Raw genomic sequence first — 27,685 nt, 5'->3', positions numbered from 1 at the left:
CAAGAATACAACATAATTGTTCAAAAAGCCCCTAAAAACAAGATTTCGAGATCAATGAGATGATATTTAATTATCAAAAGGTTATATCTATTGAATTTCGATTGAAAATTGAAGAAATATCGTACATTTATGTTTCTATGCTTAGTAAATATTATTTTTGCAAGAGTTATTAGCTGAAGAATTGATACGAGATCTGCGAATATTGACTTTGAGGATAGAGGTAACACTGTAACACGAAAACAATACTTTTTGAGGTTAGGTTCGTCTTATCGTGCAGAAACATCCAGATTCGCTCTTATCATTCCGGATTTCTCCTTCACTCGTCTCCATTTCCATAATCACGCATTAATAAACCGGTTTCAAAGCATGATGTCGCACATACATATCCGTTTGGCTTTTGAATTCTCTGTTCTTTTTCAGATCGTTTCGATCTGCGTAAGTTTGAATTGTGTTTGAAGTGTTTATCATCTTCTGGAGGAAGCAAGTCTCTTATCATTGTAACTGTAATACTGTTCGTGAAATCTGCCTTTATTCTATCCTGTGCCCACCACTGAATTTCCTGCCGTGAATTTCAAGCACTTTCCTCACCATGAACCAGGATGTGAACGTGATGGCTGCAGAAATCATCGAGCGCAAAGTAGAAAAAGAGTTCTCCACTATCTCGGAGACTTTTTACATGCTGACGATGCCTTGTTTCATTCTCCTTTTTCTGGAGATGCTGATAAATGTCTTGATGGTTCACAACAACCTAGATAGTCTCAAGACAACTTTAAGATTTCCATTGGAGTTTGTCTTGGAACATGGTATTCTAATCCTGCCCGTTCTCCTAGCCTCAACTGTCTACTCTAATTCTGTCGTATCAATTTTTACAACTGTTGTTTTACTTTGTTTCACATTCCTCCTATGGAATGTCTTAGATAATAAGAATAAGGCATCTATAAATGATTTGATTATTCTTCCTGTTGCCAACCAGCAAGTATACATTACCTACTTCAGGAGTATTGTCCTAATTTTTAGTGGTATGGTAATTTTAGCAGTTGATTTTAACTTTTTCCCTCACAGATTCACTAAAACAGAGACAGTCGGGTACAGTGTCATGGATGCTGGTGTAGGGCTTTTCATTGTTTCAAATGCTATCGTGTCTAGGTTCCCAAATCATGAAGAAAATATAGTCAAAGTGGCGAAAAACATCTTCCCTCTTTTAATCTTGGGCATTGGTCGGTATGTTTCTGTGATAATATGTGACTACCATGTAAATGTCAAAGAATACGGAACCCATTGGAACTTTTTTATAACTTTGGCTGTAGTCAAGTTAGCATCATTTATAATTTTTAAGTTGAGTAATTTTAAAGTACTCAATGTATTTTTTATAAGCTCTTCTCTACTTTTAATTCACCAGTATCTTCTTAATTACGGTGTAAGAGACTGGGTATTCAGTGAAATTGAACGAGAGGACTTCATTGTCGCCAACCGAGAAGGCATTGTGTCTGCCTTGGGGTATGAAATACTTTACCTCTTCGGAATTTTGCTGAAACAATATTTTCCGCTGAAAGACCAAGCGTATTCAATTATTGACATGCTGTCAACTCTATTCCCTATGTCCATTGTCTTCATGATGCTGCACCTGTATTTTGACGGTGTGGACCCAATTTCCAGACGAGTCATCAATGCGAGCTATATTTTTTGGATTCTAATTCTAGCCTCTGCAATGTTGCTCATTTGTCTAGTGATTGAAATTTTCAATAAGATTATTTTTAACAAAGAGCTGAAGGAAAAATTCCGTATTTCTCTCTTGCTAGAAGCAGTCAATCACAACTCCTTATTTTATTTCCTAATCTGTAACTTATTCACTGGTTTTATAAACATGTCTATGGATACATCTAAAGTTAATGTTCTCAATAGTTTTGTACTTGTTTTCAGCTATGTTTGCTTTGTCAATCTAATTATTTGCATTTTGTTTGTGAACAATATCAAATTAAGATTGTGAACAAATTGAATATTCTGAAGTGTCATTGATCTTAGCCAGGTTTACTTTCGATTCCTGTAAATAATGTAAATAACTTTGTTAATTGATTTAAGTAAGATTATTTATTGACAAAATCTTTGTTTGTTACTCAGTGTTTTTTCTTTTTTTGAAAAGTATAATTTTTTATAAATGGAACCGATTATTTTTGAAGAAAAAAAACTCTTATTTTCTGAAAGCAACCTTTTACCAATTTTCTTATGATAACTACTTTTATCCTCATACGATAAAATGGAAAACTGGTAAAGAATATCAGTGCTCCTACAAGAGAACCTTGTATCTCAGTTTATATTCTGATTTATTCAGGGAAAAAAAGAGGTCAAGAACGAAGTTAACAACTTTTTTAAGTACATAAGTATGCACTGCATTTAAGAATGAACTGAGCCGTCAGGAGTAATCCCAAAATCATAAAGAAATGTGCTTGGACAGGTCAACTTCTTTATTCATACTTGCTACACTTACGTTACTCTCAGCACCTCGAACTGACTTGCAAAGAGAAACTTCAACAGGGCAGGCCCGTATTTTTCAGAAGAATTTGGGATCTGAGGATGGAAAATGAGCATAATGCTTTTCAGTCAATTAAGAAATATGTATTTAAATTATAAAAATCAACAATTAGATGCAGCGTGAGTTGCAGTGCGTAATGACCTCAACGCACAAGGAGAAAAGACTTTGAGACATTCACAAGAGGGACAGGAAACTATGAAAATTTTAGTAACAGCACGTGAGTTTTCTACTCAATCATCATGGCTAGTATAAAACAAATAATATTTTGCCCAAAAAATAATATTTCTCTCTTCATTAGAAATGAATATATAGGTACAGAGTTATAAAAGGATCGAACCAATTTAGCTGCAATGATTCATTTCTCAATCTCGTTAAGCAATTTTCATTGTCAATTACTTACATGTGTACTCACTACTTTTGAAGATAAAACATGCCTACCTTCAAGACTTTTTCAATTAATTGAGACAATTATACCCACAACTTTGGAATTCCAACTCAATTGGCAGGTTCACAAGTTCAATTGGGCTTAATATGATTTTCAACCTTATCTGCCAAATTTATTTTTGACAATTGGGTTGCATTTGACAGAAAGAAATCAACGCAATTACCGTGTTTTCAAGATTATGCATCTTCATCTGTTTCTTTAAAAAAAATAATGCATTGAGTTGCAAATAGTTTTCGGTTTCCTACCCAAAAAATGTTATAATTTCAGAGGAAAAAGACTGTGTGAATAACACTGTACATTAATTATTGTGTGCTTTTAAAGCAAAGAAAAAATTGTACAGATAGGTACGAAAATACTGTGGTTGCGTTAGTTTCCCACTGCTAGATGCAATCCAACTAGCTGGCTGAGAAATACATGAACCCTGGTAGCAATAGAGGCTCTTACAAAAAAATTCTACAAAAAGTTGTCAAAAAAATGTAAAAAACTTGTAAATTTTAAGTAAAAAACTTTTTAAAATACTCGTTTTAGGGAGCCCTTTTGGGGAATTTTTTAAAATAAAAAAATAGTGTTATTTTAATTAAAAGAAAACGTAGAATTTACATAAAAAACAACAAACTACTTGGATCCTCAATTTTGATGGGCTGCAACTTTTCCTTTTATACTTTTCTGTTCAACAGTTTTTTTCCCCTCATTTTTGCTCGCAGGTAGTTTGTAAAAAATCGAAATTCACGTGAAAAAATTTATTTAAAATTTTACTTCAATTTTATGTAAAAAAAAGCCTCGAAAAAAGTTTCCTGATACGAATATTTAAAGAATTTTTTAACGTAATTTTCGAGTGGTTTTGAAGTAAACTTTGAATTCTCTTAAAATTTACGAGTTTTTTACTACAACTTTTCTCAACAGCCACAATCACTATAGGGTTCATTCAATTCTTTGATAAAAATTTGATGTACGTAGTAATAATGTATTACAATAGAAATTAAGTTTTCATACATTTTACGACAATGACTAGAACATACTCAGAAAAAGCTACAAAACTTTAAATAAAAAAATCCTCAAAGACAACTTCATTTTTCAATGGATACAAAAAAAATGGAGGAGGATTCTAGGAGAAGGGCTTATAGGACATGAATGCATTCATTTTTCCAGTCTGTCTCATCTGGACAAAGATCAATGCTGCCATTCGTCCAGATATCCACTGCTTGGCAAAATGAGCAAATTTAGACGAAGTATACTATGGACCCTTTTTCCAGAACCCTCCTGAGTTATGTACTAATCTTTTCACAGAAAGAAAATTGCGATCATACCTCAGTGAAGAAAAGTAAAATAGGAACTTCATCAGTAAAAGTTGCGAGGATGATAACAGCTAAACTTTGACTTTAAAAGAAAGGTATCAGAAATTTAGGAGTCATTTGACATTTTTTAAAATTTGAGAAATTTATCTCCTTAAGTAGCACTAATCTCAGGGTATACATAATAAATAAAAACACCACCGCTCATTTCCTGGAAATGATTTCCAAGCCTCAAAGATTGAAATTCAAGTTCATTTGTATTGTAAGCTTTTCATAAAATGTTTAACTTCAGAGGTGTCTTTCTGGATATCACAAATCGATGAACTCCTTCAAATAGAATCCCCTACAATTCTACTTGAACCATTCCTGATATGATGATGGATGAGAGGTACCATTTTTCTATCCATTCACTCCTTTGACACTCAGCTCTCCAGTCAGTTCATTCAACAAGAAAGAAATGTTCGAGTCCTCACTCACATCTGGCCACGCGATAGACAATTGACCAGTGGCTTCATTTAGCGAATATTCACAATCATTGTCTAATGTGAGATCCTCACAGAACACAGCACAATCACTTGCTTCAGCCAATATTTCATTGGGGCGATAATCTGTAGCAGTCTCTGTTTTATTGTTACGCAGTATCTCCCCGGTGTTTTCGTTCAGAATAACATTTGGCAAGGGTGGCTCTTCCAGACAGTCAAAAATTGCGTCGTTATCAAAGAGATCAAAAACAGACAACTGCCCTGTCTGCTCATCCAAAAATGGGCCACCAAGGAAGTTGTTTGGCAATAGGTTGATTTCTCCTGTCCACTCATTCAGCACCGGAATTTCTGGGTTTGAGTTTGACTCATTCATAAAGTCTGCTGGGTCGAAATCCAAAAGCTCATTTTCTTCCTCTTCTTCTTCTGCTGGGTCAAATAGCACAGCATCTTCGTCATACCTTCCTAGAGCGCGGTCGAATTCCAACATTTCCTGCTGTTTAATCGAATCAAGCTCACCAGTGCTTTCATTCAGAATTACAGTGTCATTTGTGAGAGAATAGTTTGTACAGGGGAGGGTATATTCAGAGCATGGAAAATTGGGATACTCATGCACCGGCATCTGAGGTGTCTGGGGAACAAGCTTGATGTAGGTCAGTTCGCCAGTCGTTTCATTAAGAATTAGGGCTCCTGTTGAGTCTGAGTTCAAATTATGATATGTCAGGGTTCCTGCTGTTTCATTGAAAGATAAGGTGCCAGTATTGTTGCAATCTATGTCAGGAAGGGAGATCATTTGCGACACTGACTTGTTTTGGTTCTTGCTTTCTGTGCTAATTAAAGAAAAATTGGATCCATTTTGAGTATAAGCTGGAATGCATCCTTGGAGACCAAGACTGAGCTGGGGGCTACTAAAAGAGGGATTTTTCACCGTGAAGTCACTGCATGAGACGCTCACAACTGGGGAAAAATTAGAGCTGCCTGATATACTCGTGCTCAAACAAAAGTTCATATCTAGAGGTTTCTGAGTGAAGCTTTGCTCATCTCTGTTCTGTGATGAAACAACATTCAATGTAAGAGGTGTTCCAGAGCCGTTGGAGCCATCAGCAATACTTGTGCTCAAGCAAAAGCTAACATCGATGGGATTTTGAGAGAACTGCTCGTTTCTAGTTTGTGGCGAAATAACACTGAGGGTTACAGGACTTAAAGGCTTCTCGGGGGCCCTTTCTTCTGTCTGGAGGTCCCATCCTTGCATTCCTTTAATGTTGTGCATTGAAAGCTTGTGTTTTTGAAGATTGTCTGCACGATGTGTCACATAAGTGCACAAGGAACAATGATGAATTGTGCTCAGTGTATTATGGTAAAGGTTCATGTGTCGCTGGAGATTTTTTTTCTGGCTGAAGGTTTTGTCACAGTTAGAGCAGCACAGCCTTGTTTTTTTATGGACAGATAAAATATGATTTTTTAAATTGCCTTTGCGCTTTGTTTTGAAGGAGCAATTCTCATGATTGCATGCAAAAGAGAAATCAGAGTGCATTTTCCTGATGTGATACTTCAAAGCTTGATCAGTGTTAGTAACGAAGTCGCAACTGGAACATTTCTTGTCAGGTAACATATGGGAGTCAAGATGTCGCAGAAAATTGTGCCGCCAACCAAATTCTTTGTTGCAAATTTCACACTTGAAAACAGAGCTTTTCTCATTTTGATCAGATGAGGAAGCAGCAGGCTTTTCTAAATGTTTCTTCAAGTGAGTTAGAAGATCTCCATTGCTGGAATGGTTACTATTGCAGAGGAAACACTTAACATCTTCCTCATGGGTGGCTTCTAGTTTGTGATTGATCAACTCAAAAGGAGAAGAGCCTTCAAATGGGCAGTGGAGACACAAAAGGTTTGAAATCGATTTCCGCTTTTTCGCTGTTTTTACTTTATTCACTGAATTTGTTGAAAATTCCTCTACTTTTGCTGGGTTTTGCAGAGGGCTTGATACAGCAACGATTCCGTCTCTTTTAATCAATTCATCTGAGCTACTGGAATTTATCTTGCCTAAGACTTCAGCTGAAGTTTTTGGAACCACTTCACTCTTGGAACACAGGGAATTATTTTCGCTTAAAATATTTTCAAAATTGAGCCTGACTGCTTTACCTGGCTTTGAGTTTAATGTGGACCTTTCAGAGGAACTGACAGGAGAGAATTTTCTTTTATTCCTTGAATCATTTTGAAGATTATGACTGTGAAAGGTTCCTTCGTTCATTAAAATTTCCTCATTAAGGAGGGATCCATGCACAGGTAGATTTTCAATTTCCAAGAATTTAACGACAAACTGGACGTGTTCAGCATGATTTCGATCCACTTTTATTTGCCCACAGTAAATGAAATCTATGACTTTTTGAATGCACTCCTCACAAAATCTTGAAAGGTTATTCCCTGCTACATTGTTGTCAGGGAATGTCAAAGTACACGGACATTGCGTAGACCACTTTTTTTCAGACCCCTCACTTTTCGAGTAGAAAATTTTTGATATTAATGAACTAAAAGGTGCCAGTACGCAAGCATGAGCCCAAAAAACAGTATCTGCACTTACAATTTTGACATCTGTGAAAAGTCCTTGAGTTCTTTGTTCTCGGAGAAGAGAAAGGATTTTGGTGTCATGATCTGAGATGGCACGTTGAGTGCCCATCCTTTGGCGGCTTTTTCAATCCAAGTTCAAAGATTTTCGCTCTGTAAAAACAAAAATAAATTTTCAAAGTCTGCAGATTGATCAAAGGTTTTGTACTTACTTGTTGAACCATTGCCTACAAGAACAGAGAGGCCGTAACTATGATTCTGTGACATCACGTTAGTTTATGAAACTCGGCCGCGATTTAACATGTGTTCTTGTGGGAGAATGTATGACACATGTTTTTTTGGTGCTAATATCTTTATAGGGGTTGATCTGATGCAAAAATTCATGAGAACCTTTTTGAAGGAAGATAAAATTTCACATCCAAAAATCGCCTAGTTCATAAATTACATTGTCTGATAATTGAGGAAATAAGAGCTGAACAAGACTAAATACCAAAAATCGTTACCCCACTAAGATTCAAACGCACCGCTCATGCAACTTCGGCTGATCGACGGCAACCCTGATTGGTTAAGGTGATTCGATGGACGCCATATTTTGAGTCAGAACGCATGCGATATATGGCATCCATTGGTTCCATTTTTTCAGCTACTTGTCATTTTTCTCCAATTTTGAGATCGCAATTTCGTTGTCAGGTACTCAGCACTCACCAATTTTAACAAAGAAATTCAACGTAATAAAGGCGTGGTTTTTTACGGAGAAAATATCGCATTCAAGTGCAGTTTCAGTATCAGTATCGAATGCGATGTTTTCTCTCTAAAAAAACCACGCCTTTATTACGTTGAATTTCTTTGTTAAAATTGGCGAGTGCTCAAGTCTCCTGACAACAGAATTGCGATCTCAAAATTGGAGAAAAATGACGAGTAGCTGACAAAATGGAACCAATGGATGCGATATATCGCATGCCGTTCTGACACAAAATATGGCGTCCATCAAATCACCTTAACACAGCGAATACTCTACTAGTTTGACGTCACGAAACCCGAGTAGTTACGGCCTCTCCATTCTCGTAGGTAACAGTTGAACGCCTCAGAAAAGTGATGGACGTATCGAGATAGTTAAGAGTGCAATTTTAAAAATGACTAAGTTATGAGGAGATAATGAGGAGGTCCTTTTATAATTATAGTTTGCTGAGCTAATTGGCATATCCAGCAGAAATCTAAATCCTCATGAGATCAGACTGCCCAACAAGTCCAGAAAATAAAGGAGGTTATTATTTGGTGATTCAGTGAATATTATGGAGCGAAAAATTAAAAAAAGACACTTACGTGTTTCGCTCGAATTTTGGTGTGAGGAATTACAATCCAGTTTAACGAAGGCATTATGTAGTACTAAGTCATCTCTATTGGATTCAATGTTGTGTAGTTCAAACGCTATGACATTACGATTATAGAAAGAAAAGAAAGTCATTGACACCAAAGTGAAGTTACAAGAAGTTTAAGAGACTCTAATAAATCATCGATAATCACTTTTGCTGGTATATCATGATGAACGTGTGGGAAAATTTATTTTACAATGCTATGCTTCGCCGCGGTTTTAGGTTTTAGGTTTTATTATTATTGTTTTTTGTTTTTGTTTTTTTTTATTTGTTTCGTTTTCAAGGTTATGTTATGTTTGCAACACGTCAAGTATGGGTATGGGAGGGAAACAAAAAATTGTGTTTGAATGATTTTGTAAAAAGCCTAAGACCTGGCCAAATTGCATCGTATTTAAAAACTGGATAAAAATAGTTGAAATTCATCCTCAATTCAAAGAATTTTGAGTCAAGTGAGATTTTTGGTCAGTAAAATAAAATGATACTGAAGCTGCCGATTTGATAACTTTCGTTTATGCAGTGCTGAAAAAGCGGCTCAACCTGCTTACAGTTATTGGCGCGAAAAAAGTAGAAGGAAGCGCAGCATTTGAATTCACGCGTTTCGTTTTCGCTTTGACCATGGTTTTGAACTATTTTCGTCCAAAAAATGTCTGACTGATTTCCTTCTGAGCAAGAAAATGAGAATGAAAAATGAATTGGGAGATGAATGAAAAGGGAGGTGAGCAACGAAAACTAAGGGCTGAGCAAAGGTGAACAAATGATTCTGCGTCGTTTAAGACCATTTTCAGGTCAATCGGACAAAGTGGGGGTGCTAAGATCAATGACCTCTCCGAATGTTCGATTTTTGGGGAGTGCATGCCTCCGCAAAAAAAAATGAAAGCGATTTTCGAGGTGAGCAAATAATGAGCAATGATGAGCAAAAGAGAAAATTAAAAATTTTAAAAGTCGGGGTTCTAACTTCACGGACACGCGAAACCACGTATCTCCATTGCGGTGTTTCAAAATTTCCGTTCTTATTTCATCTCTTCCATGAGAAACAATCCAAATTTACGACAGTAAATTTTGAACCAAATCTTCTGCTATCGAATGCGAAAAATCATGGAGAATTTAAGTTTTACGTTGACCAGCTTCTCGAGAGGAAAAGAAAATTTCTAAGGAAGTCTGCAACGTCGCAAATGGAGAAACGTCGTCTCTCATTTTGCCCAAAAATACGTACGCATAAAATTGAAGGCATTATGACTTTCCTCTCTCAACTTTTATTCGTCTGTATCGATAAACAATGGGACGCGTTTGCTACGGCGCCTTGATACAACTATACAACCTCGACGGATGTCCGTATTGCGTTCAAAAAATTGAAGGCGTTTTGACTCCCTGCTCAAGTGCTCATACTACCTGTAGTTGATTCGATCGACAGACGCGTTGGTCGGCGGTGACGGGGACTTGATGCAACTATTTAAGCTTGATGGATGTCCGTATCGCACCGACTGAGATGCGAAACCACGTATCTCCATTGCGGTGTTTCAAAATTTCCGTTCTTATTTCATCTCTTCCATGAGAAACAATCCAAATTTACGACAATAAATTTTGAACCAAATCTTCTGCTATCGAATGCGAAAAATCATGGAGAATTTAAGTTTTATGTTGACCAGCTTCTCGAAAGAAAAATAAAATTTCTAAGGAAGTCTGCAACGTCGCAAATGGAGAAACGTCGTCTCTCATTTTGCCCAAAAATATGTATGCATAAAATTGAAGGCATTATGACTTTCCTCTCTCAACTTTTATTCGTCTGTATCGATAAACAATGGGACGCGTTTGCTACGGCGCCTTGATACAACTATACAACCTCGACGGATGTCCGTATTGCGTTCAAAAAATTGAAGGCGTTTTGACTCCCTGCTCAAGTGCTCATACTACCTGTAGTTGATTCGATCGACAGACGCGTTGGTCGGCGGTGACGGGGACTTGATGCAACTATTTAAGCTTGATGGATGTCCGTATCGCACCGACTGAGATGCGAAACCACGTATCTCCATTGCGGTGTTTCAAAATTTCCGTTCTTATTTCATCTCTTCCATGAGAAACAATCCAAATTTACGACAATAAATTTTGAACCAAATCTTCTGCTATCGAATGCGAAAAATCATGGAGAATTTAAGTTTTATGTTGACCAGCTTCTCGAAAGAAAAATAAAATTTCTAAGGATGTCTGCAACGTCGCAAATGGAGAAACGTCGTCTCTCATTTTGCCCAAAAATATGTATGCATAAAATTGAAGGCATTATGACTTTCCTCTCTCAACTTATTTTAGCCTTGTTTCCGCATTTCCTGTGTTTTTGATTGTCGTTTCGGTTTCGGGCTGCTTTTACGTTCTCTTTGTTTTCCAGTATTTAGTTTGTTTGACAAATCCTACGCACGCCTGACTCTATACTTACTTAAAAGATTGTTGGAATGGCACTGACTCTCAGACAATTCATCAATCGTAATTTTTCTACAGTCTTCTCTAGAGTTAGACTATAGTTACCAGATTTTGCTGAAACATAGCATCATTCCCATAAGATTCAATGTTAAAAAGCTGATTTTTCAGAGCAATTTAGCAACCATGAGTCGGGCGTGCCTTCTCGGTTGGACTTCATTTTGCAATTCGGAACTATAAATTCTGGCTCTTCTGGAAAAAACACTTATGTGCATAAGGAAACTAATGGCACATACGTTGTTTTTAAACCGGACTAGGATTTATAGTTCCAAATTGCAAAATGTAGTCCAGTTAATGTTCCCACCCTAAAGGGTGTCTTTGCTGGTCTAAGTTTATGGTAAAATTCAAAAAAAGCCTCTCGAAGGGTGTGGAAAGAAAAATTTACCATGGAACTGTAAACATGCAATATGAAGAATCTCTTGTGAAATACTGAAACTGAATTTCTTGACTGAACTGTAGGACTAAGGCTTTTTAAAAATTTTACCTTTCCGTAGGGTTGGACTCCTGCTGAAAAAAGTCGCATTTCTTCTCCAATCCATGCAATGCAAAAATTCCTTGAAGGAAGAAAAGGAATAAACCACTTGATCACTTTTTTCACATGATAGTCTAATTTATTTTCAAAATCTATGTTGGTACAATAAAAGTTTTGAATGAGATAACAAGGAAAAACAGATGCCTTTTTTTAACGAAATGACACGGAGTGGAAGATTGGAAAAAGCCATTCAAATGAAAGAAAGGGATTTAAGTAATGTTTAGCTGAGAAAAAAATATTTTTTGTCACATTTTCGAAAGGCTGAACACAGAAACCATTGCCGTTAATGTAACACTTCAATTATCACATTATTCTTTTCTTAGCTTTCATAGCATTTTTCGAAGTAATCACACATTAAATTGACAGCTCATTCACAGAATAAATGAGTATAAAATCTTTAAAAAAACAAGACTGGGATTTAAAAAAATTCGTTATAGTCCATTCGAATTCTAAAAGAATAAAATTATATTCACTGTTCAATGGCTGTACGTATGGGTTAAAATGCTAATGCTATTTTTTAAGTCATTTCCAGGGTATCAGCACCAATAATCATTCACTAAAAGGCAGTAAAAGGACTTTGGACGATGCAAAAAGCGATCTTGCATCATTGAAAAATTGACTTCTTGATTAAGCAGTTTTCAGATACCTACTCAGATGTGTGTTCCAAGCAATCATAAAACTAATGCATGCATCAATTTCAGTCTTCAATTTATGATATAAAATACATTCTGACTAATTTTCTGAAAAGAAAGAAAAAAAGAGAGAAAAAAGGGGGGGAGGAAAAAAATATTAAATAATCGAAGGTTATGGAACATACAAGTATTACTAATAAAATTCAGAACTCAACGGCAACTAAGAAAAATCACATGGACAAGGAAAGGACAGAGGGGAATAGATCTCACTCAACATCTAAAAGATGATTTAAAAAAACTGATGACAAAACTGGAATGTAAGCTAAACAGAGTAATCTTTTGAACCACAATAACTCCTCTGTTCTGTTTAAACTCAATTTGATGTTCTTCATCTTTCCTCATGAGATAATAATTACATCTTATGACATTTCATTAAATAAGCGTACGCACCCTAAATAACCTTCTTGTATCAGAAGCTTATTGAAAGAAATAATTGACGTAGTTGGATTAAGAACAATAAAATACAGTACATAATTTTTTGGGGGTTTGGAGGGTAAGTTTCTTTTTTATTTTTCACTACTTTGTGAAACTTTTTAGTAAAAGGTTGGAAAGCTGGAGCTCCTATACAGCTATGAATTAAAAAATTGAGCAATGGTTGTGAAAGGATTAAAAAAAGATAATCGATGGCGAAATTAGAAAATTGCGAATATCTGTTCTTATTTCATCGTCGAGTGATTATGTGTAATATTTTTGCATGAAATTTGTGAAGAGTACCTTTATCTCGGTCACTGAAGACATATTTTGAAAAATACACCTAGAAAACGGGTGGGTTTTCTGTAGTAAAATAAAAGGAAGTTTGTGACAATGAAAACTAAAGTATCGGTACTTATAGTCTCACTTTTTTGTATTCTAGGGAGGATGGCAAAGTCATTGAATGGTACCTACAGTATGGTGAAATGACCTCAGTATGAAGGTGCTTGGTATAATCAGGAATCGTTTTTACAATAAAAATAGCAAGTACAAATGGTGAGAAGAATATTTACATTTGTTTTTACAGATACGAAAACCTGAGACGTTCTACAAGATAAAATGGGTCTCCTGTAGTTAGTTTGAATTGAATCGGTCAGTTACAATAGGGCTCAAGCGCCAGATATAAAAATACAAAAAAAACATTAGAAACTGTATAAACCAATCCGTTTTAAATTGCAGATTAATTCATTCGTAATAATATTTCAGAGCTCTGAGATTTATAAGGGGTCAATTAAAAGGGTTATTACCATTTTTCTTGAGTTCTCATTTTTAGCGCTTCAGCTCTTTTGTAATTGACCGATACAATTTTGCTTGTTAATTTAAGTGTATAGATACCATCTTTTGAGAGGTAAAAAATTGGATTAGACTTATAACTCATTTGCTGAGTGATTTTAAATACGCAAAAGAAGCATTTGGAATGAAAACACTTTTGTTACTTCCTATTAAGGAAATTAGGTGCACAATGCAAACTTGATTTACAGAATGGACCCCTAGACAAGGTAAAAATTTAGGCATTCAGATATGTTTCCTCTTCAATTTTCACTTTGAATATAATTCGCACACAAAAATACCAAAAATTAACATCTAACCATCATATCAACGTTTTTATTTAGAGCTGGTTACAAAAAATTTGAACTTTTCACCCACACAAAAAACCAGAGTCAATGTGAATCATATCATGCACTACGGCAGTTTTGGCGGGCTCTTTGATCGAGCTGTGTTCCTTCCTTGCCCTGTGTTGTTCTAAGAGTAAACAATGTACAATGGCTGAGTTGTAGCACAGAGACTGAGGTTGCCATATTTTTACATTGCAGAGACTATTACAGTAACATTTAGTGTGCGATTTGACTCAAGCAGATTATGGTTTTGAACTCATGTATTGGGAAACGTTGAATTCTCACAAGTAATTACTTACAATAATTTTAAAAAAGTCTTGTAAACTTAAAAGTCAGAATTTAAAAGAAATACAAGTCTCAAAATTTAAAAGACTTTTTTGAGAGATAGCAAAGCCATGAAAATTTGCTTGCAAATTCTGTTACCTAAACTGGTGGTACTTTACAATCCATTTTGTATGATTTTCGGTTAAATGAGTAAGACTTTAAAGTATTCGTTAAGATACAGATACTTTTTATCAAAAAAAACAGACCCATTCTAAAGATAACAATAAAAACTATATGTGATCGGAGAATGGGAACTATGAAAATACTGTACATGTAACAAACAAGCCTCTAAGGAGATAACTTAAGCAATGTGATAAAAATAAAACCATTAAATAAGAAGGAGTGCCTATGTACAATATAATGGAGTGAAAACATTGTCTAATGATTGACGCTTTTTGTATGACTAAAAACGATGGCATGGATCAGGATTCTACATATTTACCCCAGGGAGCAAGGGTACTCTTTATGGGTATGAGTGAAAACATGCCTCAAATTATTTACGTATAAAAAGTATAATTAGTCAAATCTTACTCTTAAATATTGATTTATATCTATTCTACTTAAAAAAATAAACAGAGAGGGCATATATTTTCACACATTTGAGAACTTTCAAATGTATTTTCATCGTTGTGTGTAAGGAAAAGAGGAAAAAATGTCCACGTTTAAACACTCTTAAATAAAACCCTGACACAACTGCTGGAAAGAAATACAACTTTCACAATTGCAAGAAATTTGCCAACAATCTTTGATGATTGCTGAGCTAATCAAGGGTATGAAGGAAGACTGCATAAATATACTATCACAAAGTCTAGAAAGTAACGATAAAATATCATTCCATTACGCGTAACTAAGTTCCTTGTTTTGAAATTATTTTCGGAATAATTGAGAGAATCATTACTTACACAAAATTAGAGGGGAAAAAATGGGGGGAGGGGGGGGGGAAATGTAGTATTAAATGTTGAAGACATGATAGGTCACTACTGTAATTAAGACCAGAAGAACCGAAAATTCAGCGAATTAACACAACAGCATTCATTTAATGTTGCCTAAAATAAATGAAAAATTGATTTTCTAATCAGAGAAGTTGACACTTAAAGGTTTCGAGACAAAAAATAATAAAAAAATATATGTACAATAATTTCACAATCTCTTCATCTATAAAATGAGACTACAAACATGAATGACCGCAAATAGAGCTAATTGCATTAATGAGCGAAACAGCGAAACAAAATAGGCAAATGTACCTGTGTAAAACCCAAAATTCTTGCATGAATAATTGACAGCCAAAAAACATTCAATGTAGAGCCCAAGAGCCCCTGAAAACTTACTGTAAAAAATGAGGGGGAAATTGTAATGCAATTGCGTACTTTCTGAGAAAGAATGATGAATAAGCACTTTACAAAGTCAGATTCCTAATGATTGTCCATTAACTATTTTAAGACTTCTACTGGTAAAAAGTACATACTCACTGCTATGTTTAGTGAAAGTCAAAATACAGGTTATGATAGGACGTAATGGTGCTTTTGAAAACCAGAATAAACATACATATGGTGGTTCAAAAGTCTAACTCCCTCCTTAATTTTAATATGTTATGGTAACTAACTGATTTTAAATATGGTTTCTGAAAAATGGGAGCTACTTAAAGACACATCCAAAAACTTTGAGAGTCACTTCCCTCATGACTGTGTGTATATGTCGCAGACTGTCTGTGGGGAAAACCTTCTTCAGTCTGAAGTCAGCATGATCATATTGACCTGTTGGTTCCATAAAATAATCAGACATCAGTTTTAAGTTTGCCTGGCAACTTGACTTGACAGTGATTCACATCATATTCACAGCAGGATGATTCTTTTCATAAGGTAGTCCGACATTCATAAGCTCTGTTTCATACTTAAGCCAGTCTGATGGCAACCCGAATTAAGATTACTTCAATTTATGAAATAGTCAAAAATTAGAAAGTTTAAAAAAATACATTTACAACCGTTTTAGTTTAAATGAGTAAACTGTAGAATGAAATTTGCAACATTGCAATGCTAGTGAGACCCTCAGTCTCACATCCCTTCGTACATAGTTGATTTTCAAAGAGGCAGCCTGCCTCGCTAGATCGTCATTTCCCAAACGAATGAACTTATCTAGATTTCGGTGGCCGTAGTGTGAAACCACGTATCTCCACTGTAGCGTTTCAAAATTTCCCCTCCTAACTCAATTTTTCCGAAGACGAACAAGTCAACTTAATATCTTGAAATATACAAAGAAAAAAATACATACTGCTAACGAAGAATAAAAGTCAAGGGAGTTTTCAAGGAATTATGTCGCCTGATTTTCCAAAGAGATAGTAAAGTATGATGGGAGGTCTGCAACCTTGCAGACGGAGATACGTGGTTTCGCACTTAGACCATAAATTTTAACGTTGCAGAACACTGTAGAGGGTTTCTCACCGAAAACTTCACAGACTTTTTCTGTTAACTCGCCAAAATCAGAGACATTTTCAACAGAAATAGTACAGTCGTAATCTTGTAGGTAAAAAATCGACTCGTTTGGTTAATTTATCGACCCTGGAATGGAATTACGTTCTTCCATCTAGAAACCGATGAAGTAAAGACAGTATTGCCTTAGACATAAGATACCAATGGAACACCAGGCATGGTACCTACGAAGTTAAGCGTTCTGATACCTTCGTGTTTCTACTCAAAATTTCGCGGAGAACACGATTCGCACGACGAAAATTACTTGAATTAACTCCTTGCCAAAATATTGAACGTTTCTTGACGCGTGAATTCAAACCTCCCGCTCATGAAAATTCAATGGTCTACGTGAGGCAAATCACACACTAAACGTTACCGTAGCAGTCTCCGCGGAGCGAAAATATAGCAGCCTCAATCTTGACGCTTCGGCTCAGCTGTACCAAATTATTTGCGAAAGGAACAATGCTCGATTGAAGAAGCCGGCCGAAATAGTTGTAGGGCGCGATTTGACTCGCGTAGAGTATTGCGTTTCTCATGACCGAGCAACTCAAATCTCCAGTAACCAATGTAAGATAAACGATTGAGCACAGGGGAGAATTTCCAAAACTCAAAAATAGGAAGGAATAAGTGGGTAAATGCCGAAAGATCACAAAAATGTCGGAAGTGATGTTTTTTGAGTCGGTAATCTCGAATTTGATGTCAAATTGCCTACTTTTAATACCCTGACCTGTTAATCGTGTGCAAGTTTATAGCACGCTGCGGCGCGGGGCGGCGCGGCGTGCTGCCAGCTCGAAACGCGCACTGACGCCTACAAACCTAAAGCGATACTTCAAGCATTGCGCAATGCGTGAAGTAGCCCTTTAGGTTTGTAGGCGTCAGGCTGGCAGCCGCCGCGGCTCTCCCGGTGGGCGAAAGGTAAACGATTTCTTGCGGGGAGAGCTCCCTGGCGGAGAAACTCATGTATCCTGTAATTTTTTTTTTTTTTTTTTTTTTTCCCCGACTTTTAAAATTACACACGGGTCGTGTGAAGCAATTAGCGAGCTCTCAACGCTCGATGAAGTGTAATAATGAAAGGCGAGTCGTGCGCCATGCGCTCTGTGGACGGCGCAGGGCGGCTCGCGAAATTCTCCCCTGTGCTCTGTCGATAAGATAGAAACGTTAATATCTTAGCAAGGGGTTGATTTCAAAAACTTTAGATTCTGGAATCGTGCTCTACGTGGAATTCTGGTTGTATCAGAGTGCTTAAATTCGTAGCTTGTCCAGTGGTCCATTTGCCAACTGGCGAGACTTGTCACTGCGCTGGCGCGGCGAGTTGGCAGTCGGCGTAACGACACAACACGACCCAGCCCTACATGGAGGGGCAGAGAGGGGGTGCGCAAGGAGGGTGGTCCCCTGGTCCCGGCTCTAGTCCCGCTTGGGTTCCTGGTGCTGGAGGAGGAGCTCGAGCAAGGGGAGGCATCCGTCGACCTTCATGCCGCGGCGCTTCATGTCGGCGAGCCGCTCCTTGATGATGGTGCCGTAGTTGTGCTCCTTGTGGGCGCGGGTCCAGTCCAGGGTGGCGCAGAGCTGGAGGAGCGGCACGTAGTACTGGAGGAGGTCGAAGTCGGAGACGCCCTGGAAGCGGCGGAGGGCGATCCCCGCGTAGCGCTCCGTGTCCGGCGAGCGGGCCGCGTGACAGCACGCCACCAGCAGGCACAGCGCCCGCAGCACCGCCGGGTGCCGGTCCGTGTAGAACTTGTTCAGCAGCCGGAATGTGTTTTCCAGGATCGGGATTGCCTGCAAACACAAAGAATTTCCGTCAAACAAGTTTAGCAATGGACTGCATTTAGCAATTTGAAACTATAAATTCTGGCTCTACTGGAAAAACACTTATGTGCATGGGGAAACTTATGGAACGTGCGTTGTTTTTAAACAAGGCTAGAATTTATAGTTCCAAATTGCAAAATGTAGTCCAAATGAAGTTATACCACATAAAATGGTTAGTTACACTGAGTAAAAATTACGGGCTATATACTGCAGGGCTAAAGGGGAACGCCGCATGAACATTCGAGAGTTGCCAAATTTCCTTTGATAAAATGTTTATTTTTTAGGAAAGTTATTAGTAAAGACAAAGAGGATTGGCATTCCCTCTGGACGTAGCTAGGGAGACGCGGGAAGGGACGGGGCTAGCCTCTCCAAAATAAATTGTGATCGTAAACAGAGAATTTGTTGGCCATTTTGAAAGATATTTCGACACAGAACAGCGACAAAAAGGGTCTTGGGGACCATGCTACTAACAAAAAAATTACAGAACATTTCAGGAGGATATGTTCATTGACTTTGCGTTACATAAATCAAACATGAAAGAAACTCTGCCGTGCTGACGTCGTATGAACATTCAAGAGTCGCCAAATTTTCTCCGATAAAATTTTCATTTCTGAGAAAAGTTATGAATATTTGTCTTCGAAAATTTCAGGAACTCAACGTGAAATCGTGAACAAAATTTTCTGAAAAGTTGAAGAAAAATATGCAGAGGTTTACCAGGAAATTCGCGTTTTATCGAAGGAAATTTGGCACAGCCTGAAGGTTCGAGTTCATACGGCGCGGCGTTCTTCCTTAGCAAGGTAGAATTGTAAAATCCTGTAAAATAGCTGGACAATTTTACTATCGATGGAAAATATTATTAATAAAGCATGGGAGACTTATGTAATACTACGCTTCACCCCCTCCCCCTTCTTCTTATTCGGACCCGATTAAATCAAGCTTGGACCCCCACAATGGACCACTAGACAAGGTACGAATTTCAGCATTCTGATACATATTTCTCAACCAAAATTTCACGTAGAACACGATACGCACAACGACAATTACCAAAATCAACTCCTGACGAAGATATTTAATGATTCTTGATGCGTGAATTCAAACCACCCGCTCATGAAAACTCAATGCTCTTCGTGATTCACATCGCGCGCTAAATGTTTATCATGACAGTCTCTGCGATGTAAAAATCTTCAACTTCAATCTTGACTTTTTGGCTCAGCTATAGCAAATTACCAATAGTTTGAACAACACATGGTGGAAAATGAACATTGCTCGATTGAGAAGCTTGCTGAAACCGTTGTAGTGCGCGATTTGACTCACGTAGAGCTTTGAGTTTCTTGTGAGCGGCCAGTTCAAATTCCTCGTAATCAGTGCGAAATAAAAACGTTAATATCTTCGTTAGAAGTTGATTTCGGTAATTTTCGTAGTGTGAATCGTGTTCTACGTGAAATTCTGGTTAAGAAACATGTATCAGATTGCTTAAATTCGAACCTTGTCTAGTGGTCCATTAGTACTTGAACGGCCCTTTCTGGCGCATTTTGCCTACAGTGATGCGCAGTGTGCCTGAAGTGCCTGAACACGATTCCATGACCAGCGCAATTGACCCATTCCCTCGGCTTAAAAGAATCCCCAACTGGAACCTCAAATTGCTTTCCGTGGATGCCGCATTGCCGCGCCCCGATTCGCTCCAGATAGTTGAAAGAAGTCCGAGCTCTGCCCGTATTTCAATGGGAGTTCAAATGATCACGCGGTCGGTGTGAACTTTTGAACGTGAATCATCACGGTGCGCCGGACGACAAATATTGCCGCTCATGGAGAATCCCCTGTTTTCCGTGTAACACATCGATAGTTCTAGGACGACTCGGCAACGGTGTAATGTTGAGTCATGCGGCTGATTGGTATTGTGCGGGCGGCTGATAATTGCTGCGCCGAGCGCCCATTCTTCCACTCTCTCATCAATCTGACTAGACACTGGAGTACGTACCCTCGTGAAGGGAGTATGACCACTGGGCCCTAGAGAGACTCGTACATAGGAGCACCCACCAGAGGCAACCAGGGCCAGATTTAGAAGGTGGCCACTTGGGCTGCGGCCCATGGCGGTAAATTTAGGGAGCAGCAAATTTTGCAATTTTTTCAAATGTAGGTATATAAAAAAAATCGGATTCAGAAAAAAAATTAAAAATGAGAAAAGTCGGCAGAATCTCTCATTTCCCGAGAGTAGAAGTTTAGTAATTTCTAATTTTGTCGTCTTTCGGTGATACGAGAGACAGGACCTTTCATTAGTCAAGTTAAGAGATAAACCATACACGCAATTCGGCCTGGAGCGGCGGCGCTGCGCAGGGAGCAATGATGACGAGGACTTGACGAGATGAAAAGGAGGAACCCTCGGCGCGGCATGTAACACATACTAGCGCCTACAAGACTGCATGAATACTTCACGCATTGCGTTAAACACAAAGCGGTCAGGGGTCGGCGTTAGAGTACATACCTAGTCGGCGTGAAACGCACAGCGCCTACAAGACTGCATGAATACTACCCGCATTGCGTCAAACACAGTGCGGTCGACGTGGCGGCGGAAGTTAAGATTATTTTACCACATTTATGTTTCTTCTTTCATAATTTTTTCGTTTGCTCCCCGATAAATTCGATACTTATCGATACTCTTCATTTTTTCTCCCCTCCTCTTCCTCATTCTTCTCTTTTTCCTCCCCTCTCATTTCAGCGCCCTGGTTGTGATGACGCTCCTCATGCACCTACCCTGAACCCGGCCCGGATCGTTGTTCTCCGACTTTGAGTTTTTCAATACGAGGTGAAAATTTAAAGTAAAGTGGGATGAAGGGAATTAGATCGTCTGGACGAAGTGAGGAGGGGAATGCACACCTACTGAAGATTTTAGATTTTAAAATGATGACGCTCTGCGAGTGAAGGACAAAGTATTCAAAACAGAGTAAACTGCGCGGTAAGCACGCACTGGAATAGGTAAATAAATGGAAGATGAACTTTGAAAGTTTAGGGTCAACTGTACGGTGGAATGAACTTATTGAAACAAAAACATTAGTTTCAAAGTAAATGATTCTCACCGTGAGCTAGTCACATTAAAAAGAGAGAAAATTATCTCAACCGTGAGTTTTCATTTCAAGAAGTGGAATCTAAAAATAGAGCAGTTTTTTCACTACTAAACTCAGGACAAAAGTTTCCAGAATCAGAATTTGCCTAGTTTTTTCCGGAACTTGAAAAAAACGCTTTCCAGCAAAAGATAGTTAGATTTCGACCGAACAATTCAGTGAAAATAGGTAAATACCTAATGAGCCTAATGAGTCGAAAAATCATCCCCTTCCTAGGCTTGAACTTTTCAGGGAAAAGGGTGGTTTTAGAGGGTAGATGAATATCGGTTGTTTTGAACGCCAGGATGAAACGAGTCTTTTGAGGTATCGGCGGCTGAGATGGGACGAGTTCGAAAAATCATCCTCCTCTTGAACTTGAACTTTTCAGGATAAGGGGTGGTTTTAGAGGGTAGGTGAGTCTAGATTATCATAAAGGGCAAGACGAGACGAGTGTCTTGAGGCACCAGCGGTAAGGATCGGACGAGTTAAAAAAATCATCCCCTAATGGCCTTGTCATTTCTAAAGTGAGGAATGAAAAGGATTTCACCGAAAATGAAACTCGATCTGAACCATGCGTTTTGATCGTATGGATTGTTCCGGAAAAGGACGGTCGCAAAGGTTCGTAATTGTTCAGCTCAGGGCTTCGAAATAGATGCTCTTTGAGCGAAAATTCCGAGGTCGTACCGTTTGCAAAAGGTAGATATTTCTTCGAAATCTAGCTAAAATCAATGATCTTTCGTTTAGTGAAGAATTTTATCGCTTTCCAAACTAATGAAAAATAAAATCGTATACCTAAATAATTCAGACGTCAAAGGGCACCCACTACGCTCTGCTGTCGATACCAGGAAGGGCACGAGTCCTACGTGCGTGCGTCTGACAATCTATTCTCTCCACATAGATTTTCAATCCGGATGCGACATTCTCCGAAATTCATATATTTCAATTTGGCAAGAAATAATCCTGCGGTCGCACGTGCGGTGTTCCAGCACGGGTTCAAAAACGAGCTTCCGCTCCAAAATAGAATGTTTGCACATCGTTATTCCAAGATTTTGAATCACAATGCACATAGAATCACACACCTACGCCACGAGCTTTCGACCCTTTGACATTATTTTTGCTTCGTTAGTCGGGATGGCGACTTCAACATTCTCGACTTCCTTTTGATTTTTCTAAGAAGTAATCATTAACTAACTTTGGCCAAATTCCCTGACTTTGAAATCCTGGCCCAATCGCTCAGTGCAACCTCCCCTTCTAATGAAAACATTCCCTGATCTCCAGTAAAAGTTCCTGACTTTCGACTTTTATAAAGTCCCTGACTTTTTTAAGTTTTCAGGGTTTCCCTGTATTCACTACTTCGCTGATTTTACTCGAAGAAGCTAAAATTACGTATGCGAAAATTCGCGAGATTTGCCCGCCTTGGCGAAAACAACCTTGATTCGTACACTACACTTCCCTGACTTATGTTTAACAACATCAAGAAGCCTTGGCTAAACGCACACGAAAATTCCCTGAATTTTCCAACAATCCTTGACTAAGTACATCGAAAGTCCTTTCAGGCACAGCATAGGCGGAGCGATTCATTCTAGGGTGGCCTGGCCTCCTCTTGTCCAGGTGGAGCTTGGATATTCCTAGGAAATGGATCACTCTTAACATGCATTTTGAGGTTCCTCTCGGACAAAATTTAGCCATTTGCAAACTTCAGGCTCATCTCTACCGATAAGCCTCGATGTCATCTCAAACTTTTTCCTCTTTCCTGCGCACTATGCGAGGAAGCGAGCAAATTTACCGGCAGGGTTACCACAGAATTTAGGAAATGAAATTCCCTGACATTTCCCTGATTGCTCAGTCACATTTCGGTAAAAGTCCCTGACAATTGAGGATGCCAGATGCTTAGAAAGACTTGATTTGCGATAGTTTGCAGGCAAAGTTAAGTTGTTCGAAACTTCAAACTCATTCTAGAAAGGAAATAAAGGTGACTTGACAATGGAGAATTTGCAAGTGTCTGATTTTTGATAAATTTCGTGTCGTAAAGGAAACTACTGAGTGAACCGAACATGAAAATACCCTTGGTTCTTAAATTGAACAATTATTCTAGGAGATATGAAAAAAATATCTAGTCTGCTAAAATACACGTGTTTGAATGGGAAATGCCGCCTGATGACGTCACTAAGCGGCGCATATTCTTACTTTTAAATCTATTTTCATGCTATTTTTCCATGTTAGAAAAAAATTATGAAAAATCCTTCAAAATCAGCTTTTTAAGCACTCTCAGGTGAAGCAATGAAAAATTTGCGTGCAAATTCTCCATTTTTCCATGACATTTTCGTCATTATTCCTGAAATGTCCAGGCTCTCCCTGACTTGTCAAAATTCCCTAACATGTCCCGGTATTCCCTGATTGGGGCAACTCTGCCGGTTTTGAGGTTTACTGGGTCTTATTTGGACGTATTTCTACCAAACAGACCTATGTGCAAGTGAGAAATATGGCGTGTGCTCGTTAGTTCTCTTTGCGTAAGAGAGAATGAAAATAATAAAGCGCCAGTGACGTCAGCGGCAACGGAGCCGTACCAGGGAGCAACACCGTCCCCGCCGTCGCCGTTTAACTCATGAGCCCTGTCCACAAGGCTCTCTTGTCGTGCCCGCGGCTCATGAGTTCCGCACTCAGTTGCCACATACGAGGGCTGTCCCAAAAGAAACCGGACTTTTGTCATAGAAGGCGAACCGAGCGTCGTAATGAAGTTTTCTTGAGCTCGTTGGAAAGCTGATAAGCTACTGAAGATGCTTGTTTTTACAGAATGCAAAAATTCGTCTTGGTAAGGAAACTACACGCTTTGGAATAAAGGAAAGTCAAACTCAAGTTGCGATTTTTGTCTTTATTTCAAGAAAAATATTGATACAACTTAAGAAACCCCAGGTTTTAAGTTAAAAACTTCGTTGCTCTCTTATTCAAATGCTTAAAAATAAGGAAATTAACATTTTAAGCAGCTTACCAAGTCATCACCTATCCCCTTCAAAATACTCGCCAGCTTTGTCGATGCATTTTTGCCACCGTTTCTTCAATTGGGAGAAACACTGTTGGAAATCCTCAGGTTTGAATGATCGCAATTCCTTCAAGGTGTTCTCTTGAATTTCCGGAATGGTTTGAAAACGTCGACCTTTCAAGGTAGATTTAAGTCGTGGAAATAAGAAAAAATCACACGGAGCCAGGTCAGGTGAATAAGGGGATGAGGGAGGACACTCATGGCATTCTTTGCACAAAATTCGCGAATTTGGAGGGATGCATGGGCAGGTGCATTATCGTGATGCAGAAACCAGGAATTCTCTCTCCAAAGCTCGGGCCTTTTTCTGCGGACATTTTCGCGTAATCGTCTCAGAACACCATTGTAATATTCGCGATTGACAGTTTCTCCTTTCGGTAAGAAATTCATGATGGACATCTCGAACCTGAGGATTTCCAACAGTGTTTCTCCCAATTGAAGAAACGGTGGCAAAAATGCATCGACAAAGCTGGCGAGTATTTTGAAGGGGATAGGTGATGACTTGGTAAGCTGCTTAAAATGTTAATTTCCTTATTTTTAAGCATTTGAATAAGAGAGCAACGAAGTTTTTAACTTAAAACCTGGGTTTTTTTTAAGTTGTATCTAAATTTTTCTTGAAATAAAGACAAAAATCGCAACTCGAGTTTGACTTTCCTTCATTCCAAAGCGTGTAGTTTCCTTACCAAGACGAATTTTTGCATTCTGTAAAAACAAGCATCTTCAGTAGCTTATCAGCTTTCAAACAAGCCCAAGAAAACTTCATTACGACGCTCGGTTCGCCTTCTATGACAAAAGTCCGGTTTCTTTTGGGACAGCCCTCGTAGGTCTGTTTGATAGAATGCAATATCCCGCTTTTCCAATTCTTCAAAAGGAATCACGCACACTTTTACACTGCTTCTTATGCAGCTTTGACGAGCACACCCCATATTTCTCACCTCCACATAGGTCTGTTTGGTAGAAATACGTCCATTTTTTTTGGGGGGGGGGGGGGGAAGAGATACAATTTCGCATTGGGGGAAGGGGGATGGGGGCCACCCTGATCCTTTAAGCACTCCATCAACGAGGCTCGGGCTTGGGCATCAAGGATCGAACGGGGAGTGGGCGGCTCGACGAATTGGGAGCGAAAGTCCCGAGACGTCATTTTTCAAAAGGACGCTCTCACTCTTCGCGCCCGTCGCCTCGGCCGTCGTGACGTGACGTGACGTGAGCCGTCATCGCTCGGACGCGAACTTGACCCGACCGGCAATCGTCTCGCGTTACGCATTATCCGCGGTCCCGAAGTTGCCAGGTTGTGCTAGAGTCCCTTTATACTGAGAGTCAAGACAATGTGAATCCATTTCTGATTGGTTACCGTATTTCAGGCCTTCACAGTGTCGCAAACGGGAATAAGGTGAAACCACCAGTTACAGACACCCGCAAAAATGTGACCAGTTATAGACACCCTTCGTCTAAATATGGTATTAATAAGAAAGAAGTGACTCGGTTCTTTGTGTGTTGGTTTAATTCAGCTCACTTGAGAATGTGGGCTGAATTAAAACCAACACACAAAGAACCGAGTCACTTCTTTCTTATTAATACCATATTTAGACGAAGGGTGTCTATAACTGGTCACATTTTTGCGGGTGTCTGTAACTGGTGGTTTCACCTTAAAGATTACATTTTTGCCGATTGCAAAGATTATAATCTGGAATGGACCAGGGAATTACGGGTTCGGCAAGGAACAAACGGAACGAGAAGAGGAACGGAGAGAGGAATTTGAGAATGAGCCGATCAAGGATTACGAAAAACGTTCAATTTCTGTAATCTTTATTCCCGTTTGTGACTCCATGGGGGGTGTTGTCTTGACTCTGCCAGTTAAGTGAGAGACATGACATGGGTTCGAATGGGGAGTAGTGCTGACTTATCAGCACTATCAGGCAACAATGCTCGCCCCCCTCACCCTCGCGGCTGTCTTGTCCATCGGCCCGGAACCAAGGGCGCTGGAAGGGCAATGGCAAGGTGAAGGCTGGATCACTGAAATACGAGTGCAGGGGTATAATTGGGGTGGCTAGGCTTGAGCCGCGTACCGCGATTCAACGTCATTAGGGGATTTTCGAGGGAAGTTCTAGAAAGGGAGAGGGAGAGAGAGAGAGAGAGAAAAGTACAATCCATGGTAAAACTTTAGAACCAGCGTGTTTATATAAAGACCACCTTCCAGTGATGGTTTCCTCCAACACTTAATAACGTCTAATTCAATCACAACGCGCCAAATGAAGCAGCGACGCGCGTGGCGACGGCGTGCCACTGAAAAAAAAAGATACTATACAAACATACCGTCCGTTCCGGGCTCAGAGGCCGAAAGTTCCGGATGCTGGAGCCGTAGCTTCGACTGCTCCGGGTGCTACGTCCGGAACGCGGACGGTATGTCTATACAGCCTGTTAGTACGGCTTCCATAGCCGGAGTTTCTTTTTCAGTGTGCCAACAGCCGAGGGCCGAGTTTCCTGCTATTTTACCGCGAGCGCTTGTTAAGCCAAATTTAACAAAAGGGGAAAATGAGAAATAGGTAAAATTTGCTTGAAAAGGAGGGATAAAAACCTCTTCAAATCACTTTGTGGAATTAAATCTCACATTCTTGCATTTTAGGTCTTAAGCACACAGCGTTTCGACGGTGTAAGTCGGCAATCACATATCGACGGTGAAACTACCAGACCACGTATCTCGTTTGCGGTGTTTAAAAATCTCCACTCACATTTTATTTTTTTGAAGAAGATCAAATCAATATCATTCCTTACAATTTTAACAGATTTTTCTCCGCTTAAAGAGGAAAAATCATGGAAGTTTTCACGAATTGACGTTGAGTCGTTTTCTCTTTAAAAAATAAAGTATGACAGGAAGTCTGCGACGTCGCAAACCGAGATACGTGGTTTGGTAGTTTCATCGTCGATATTTCGTTTGCGGTGTCTGAAAATTTCCGCCTCTAAATTATTTTTTTAAAGGAGAACAAAGTGACGTACA

The 27,685-nt window shown here is 38.9% G+C and overlaps 4 protein-coding genes across 4 annotated transcripts in view; 1 reads left to right on the top strand and 3 right to left on the bottom strand.

Moving 5' to 3' along the window:
- HemK2 (HemK methyltransferase 2) overlaps nucleotides 1-27,685 on the bottom strand; it is a gene marked incomplete in the record, with an annotated part of 278,137 nt that overhangs the window by 146,522 nt on the left and 103,930 nt on the right.
- LOC109031202 (uncharacterized) lies at nucleotides 104-2,203 on the top strand. The gene has a single exon (XM_019042578.2). The coding sequence runs from the start codon at nucleotides 590-592 to the stop codon at nucleotides 1,985-1,987; it is 1,398 nt and encodes a 465-aa protein (XP_018898123.2). The 5' UTR covers nucleotides 104-589; the 3' UTR covers nucleotides 1,988-2,203.
- Nucleotides 2,592-8,917, bottom strand: LOC109031201 (uncharacterized). The gene is made up of 2 exons (XM_072299166.1): nucleotides 8,632-8,917; nucleotides 2,592-7,461 (listed from the first exon to the last, which is right to left on the bottom strand). Exon 2 carries the CDS (start codon nucleotides 7,418-7,420, stop codon nucleotides 4,667-4,669), a length of 2,754 nt encoding a protein of 917 aa, XP_072155267.1. The 5' UTR covers nucleotides 7,421-7,461; nucleotides 8,632-8,917; the 3' UTR covers nucleotides 2,592-4,666.
- Nucleotides 11,736-27,685, bottom strand: part of Snx21 (Sorting nexin 21) — a 60,102-nt gene continuing 44,152 nt past the window's right edge. Inside the window, exon 4 of the mRNA XM_019042576.2 lies at nucleotides 11,736-18,525. Coding sequence (XP_018898121.2) covers nucleotides 18,154-18,525 — 372 coding nt within the window. The 3' untranslated portion in view covers nucleotides 11,736-18,153. The remainder of the gene's footprint in view (nucleotides 18,526-27,685) is intronic.

This window comes from Bemisia tabaci, chromosome 4 (assembly GCF_918797505.1).
Source record: "Bemisia tabaci chromosome 4, PGI_BMITA_v3".
Lineage (NCBI taxonomy): Eukaryota > Metazoa > Arthropoda > Insecta > Hemiptera > Aleyrodidae > Bemisia > Bemisia tabaci.
The sequence above is the reverse complement of the archived record's forward strand: the minus strand, read 5'-3'. Positions and strand labels throughout refer to the sequence as shown.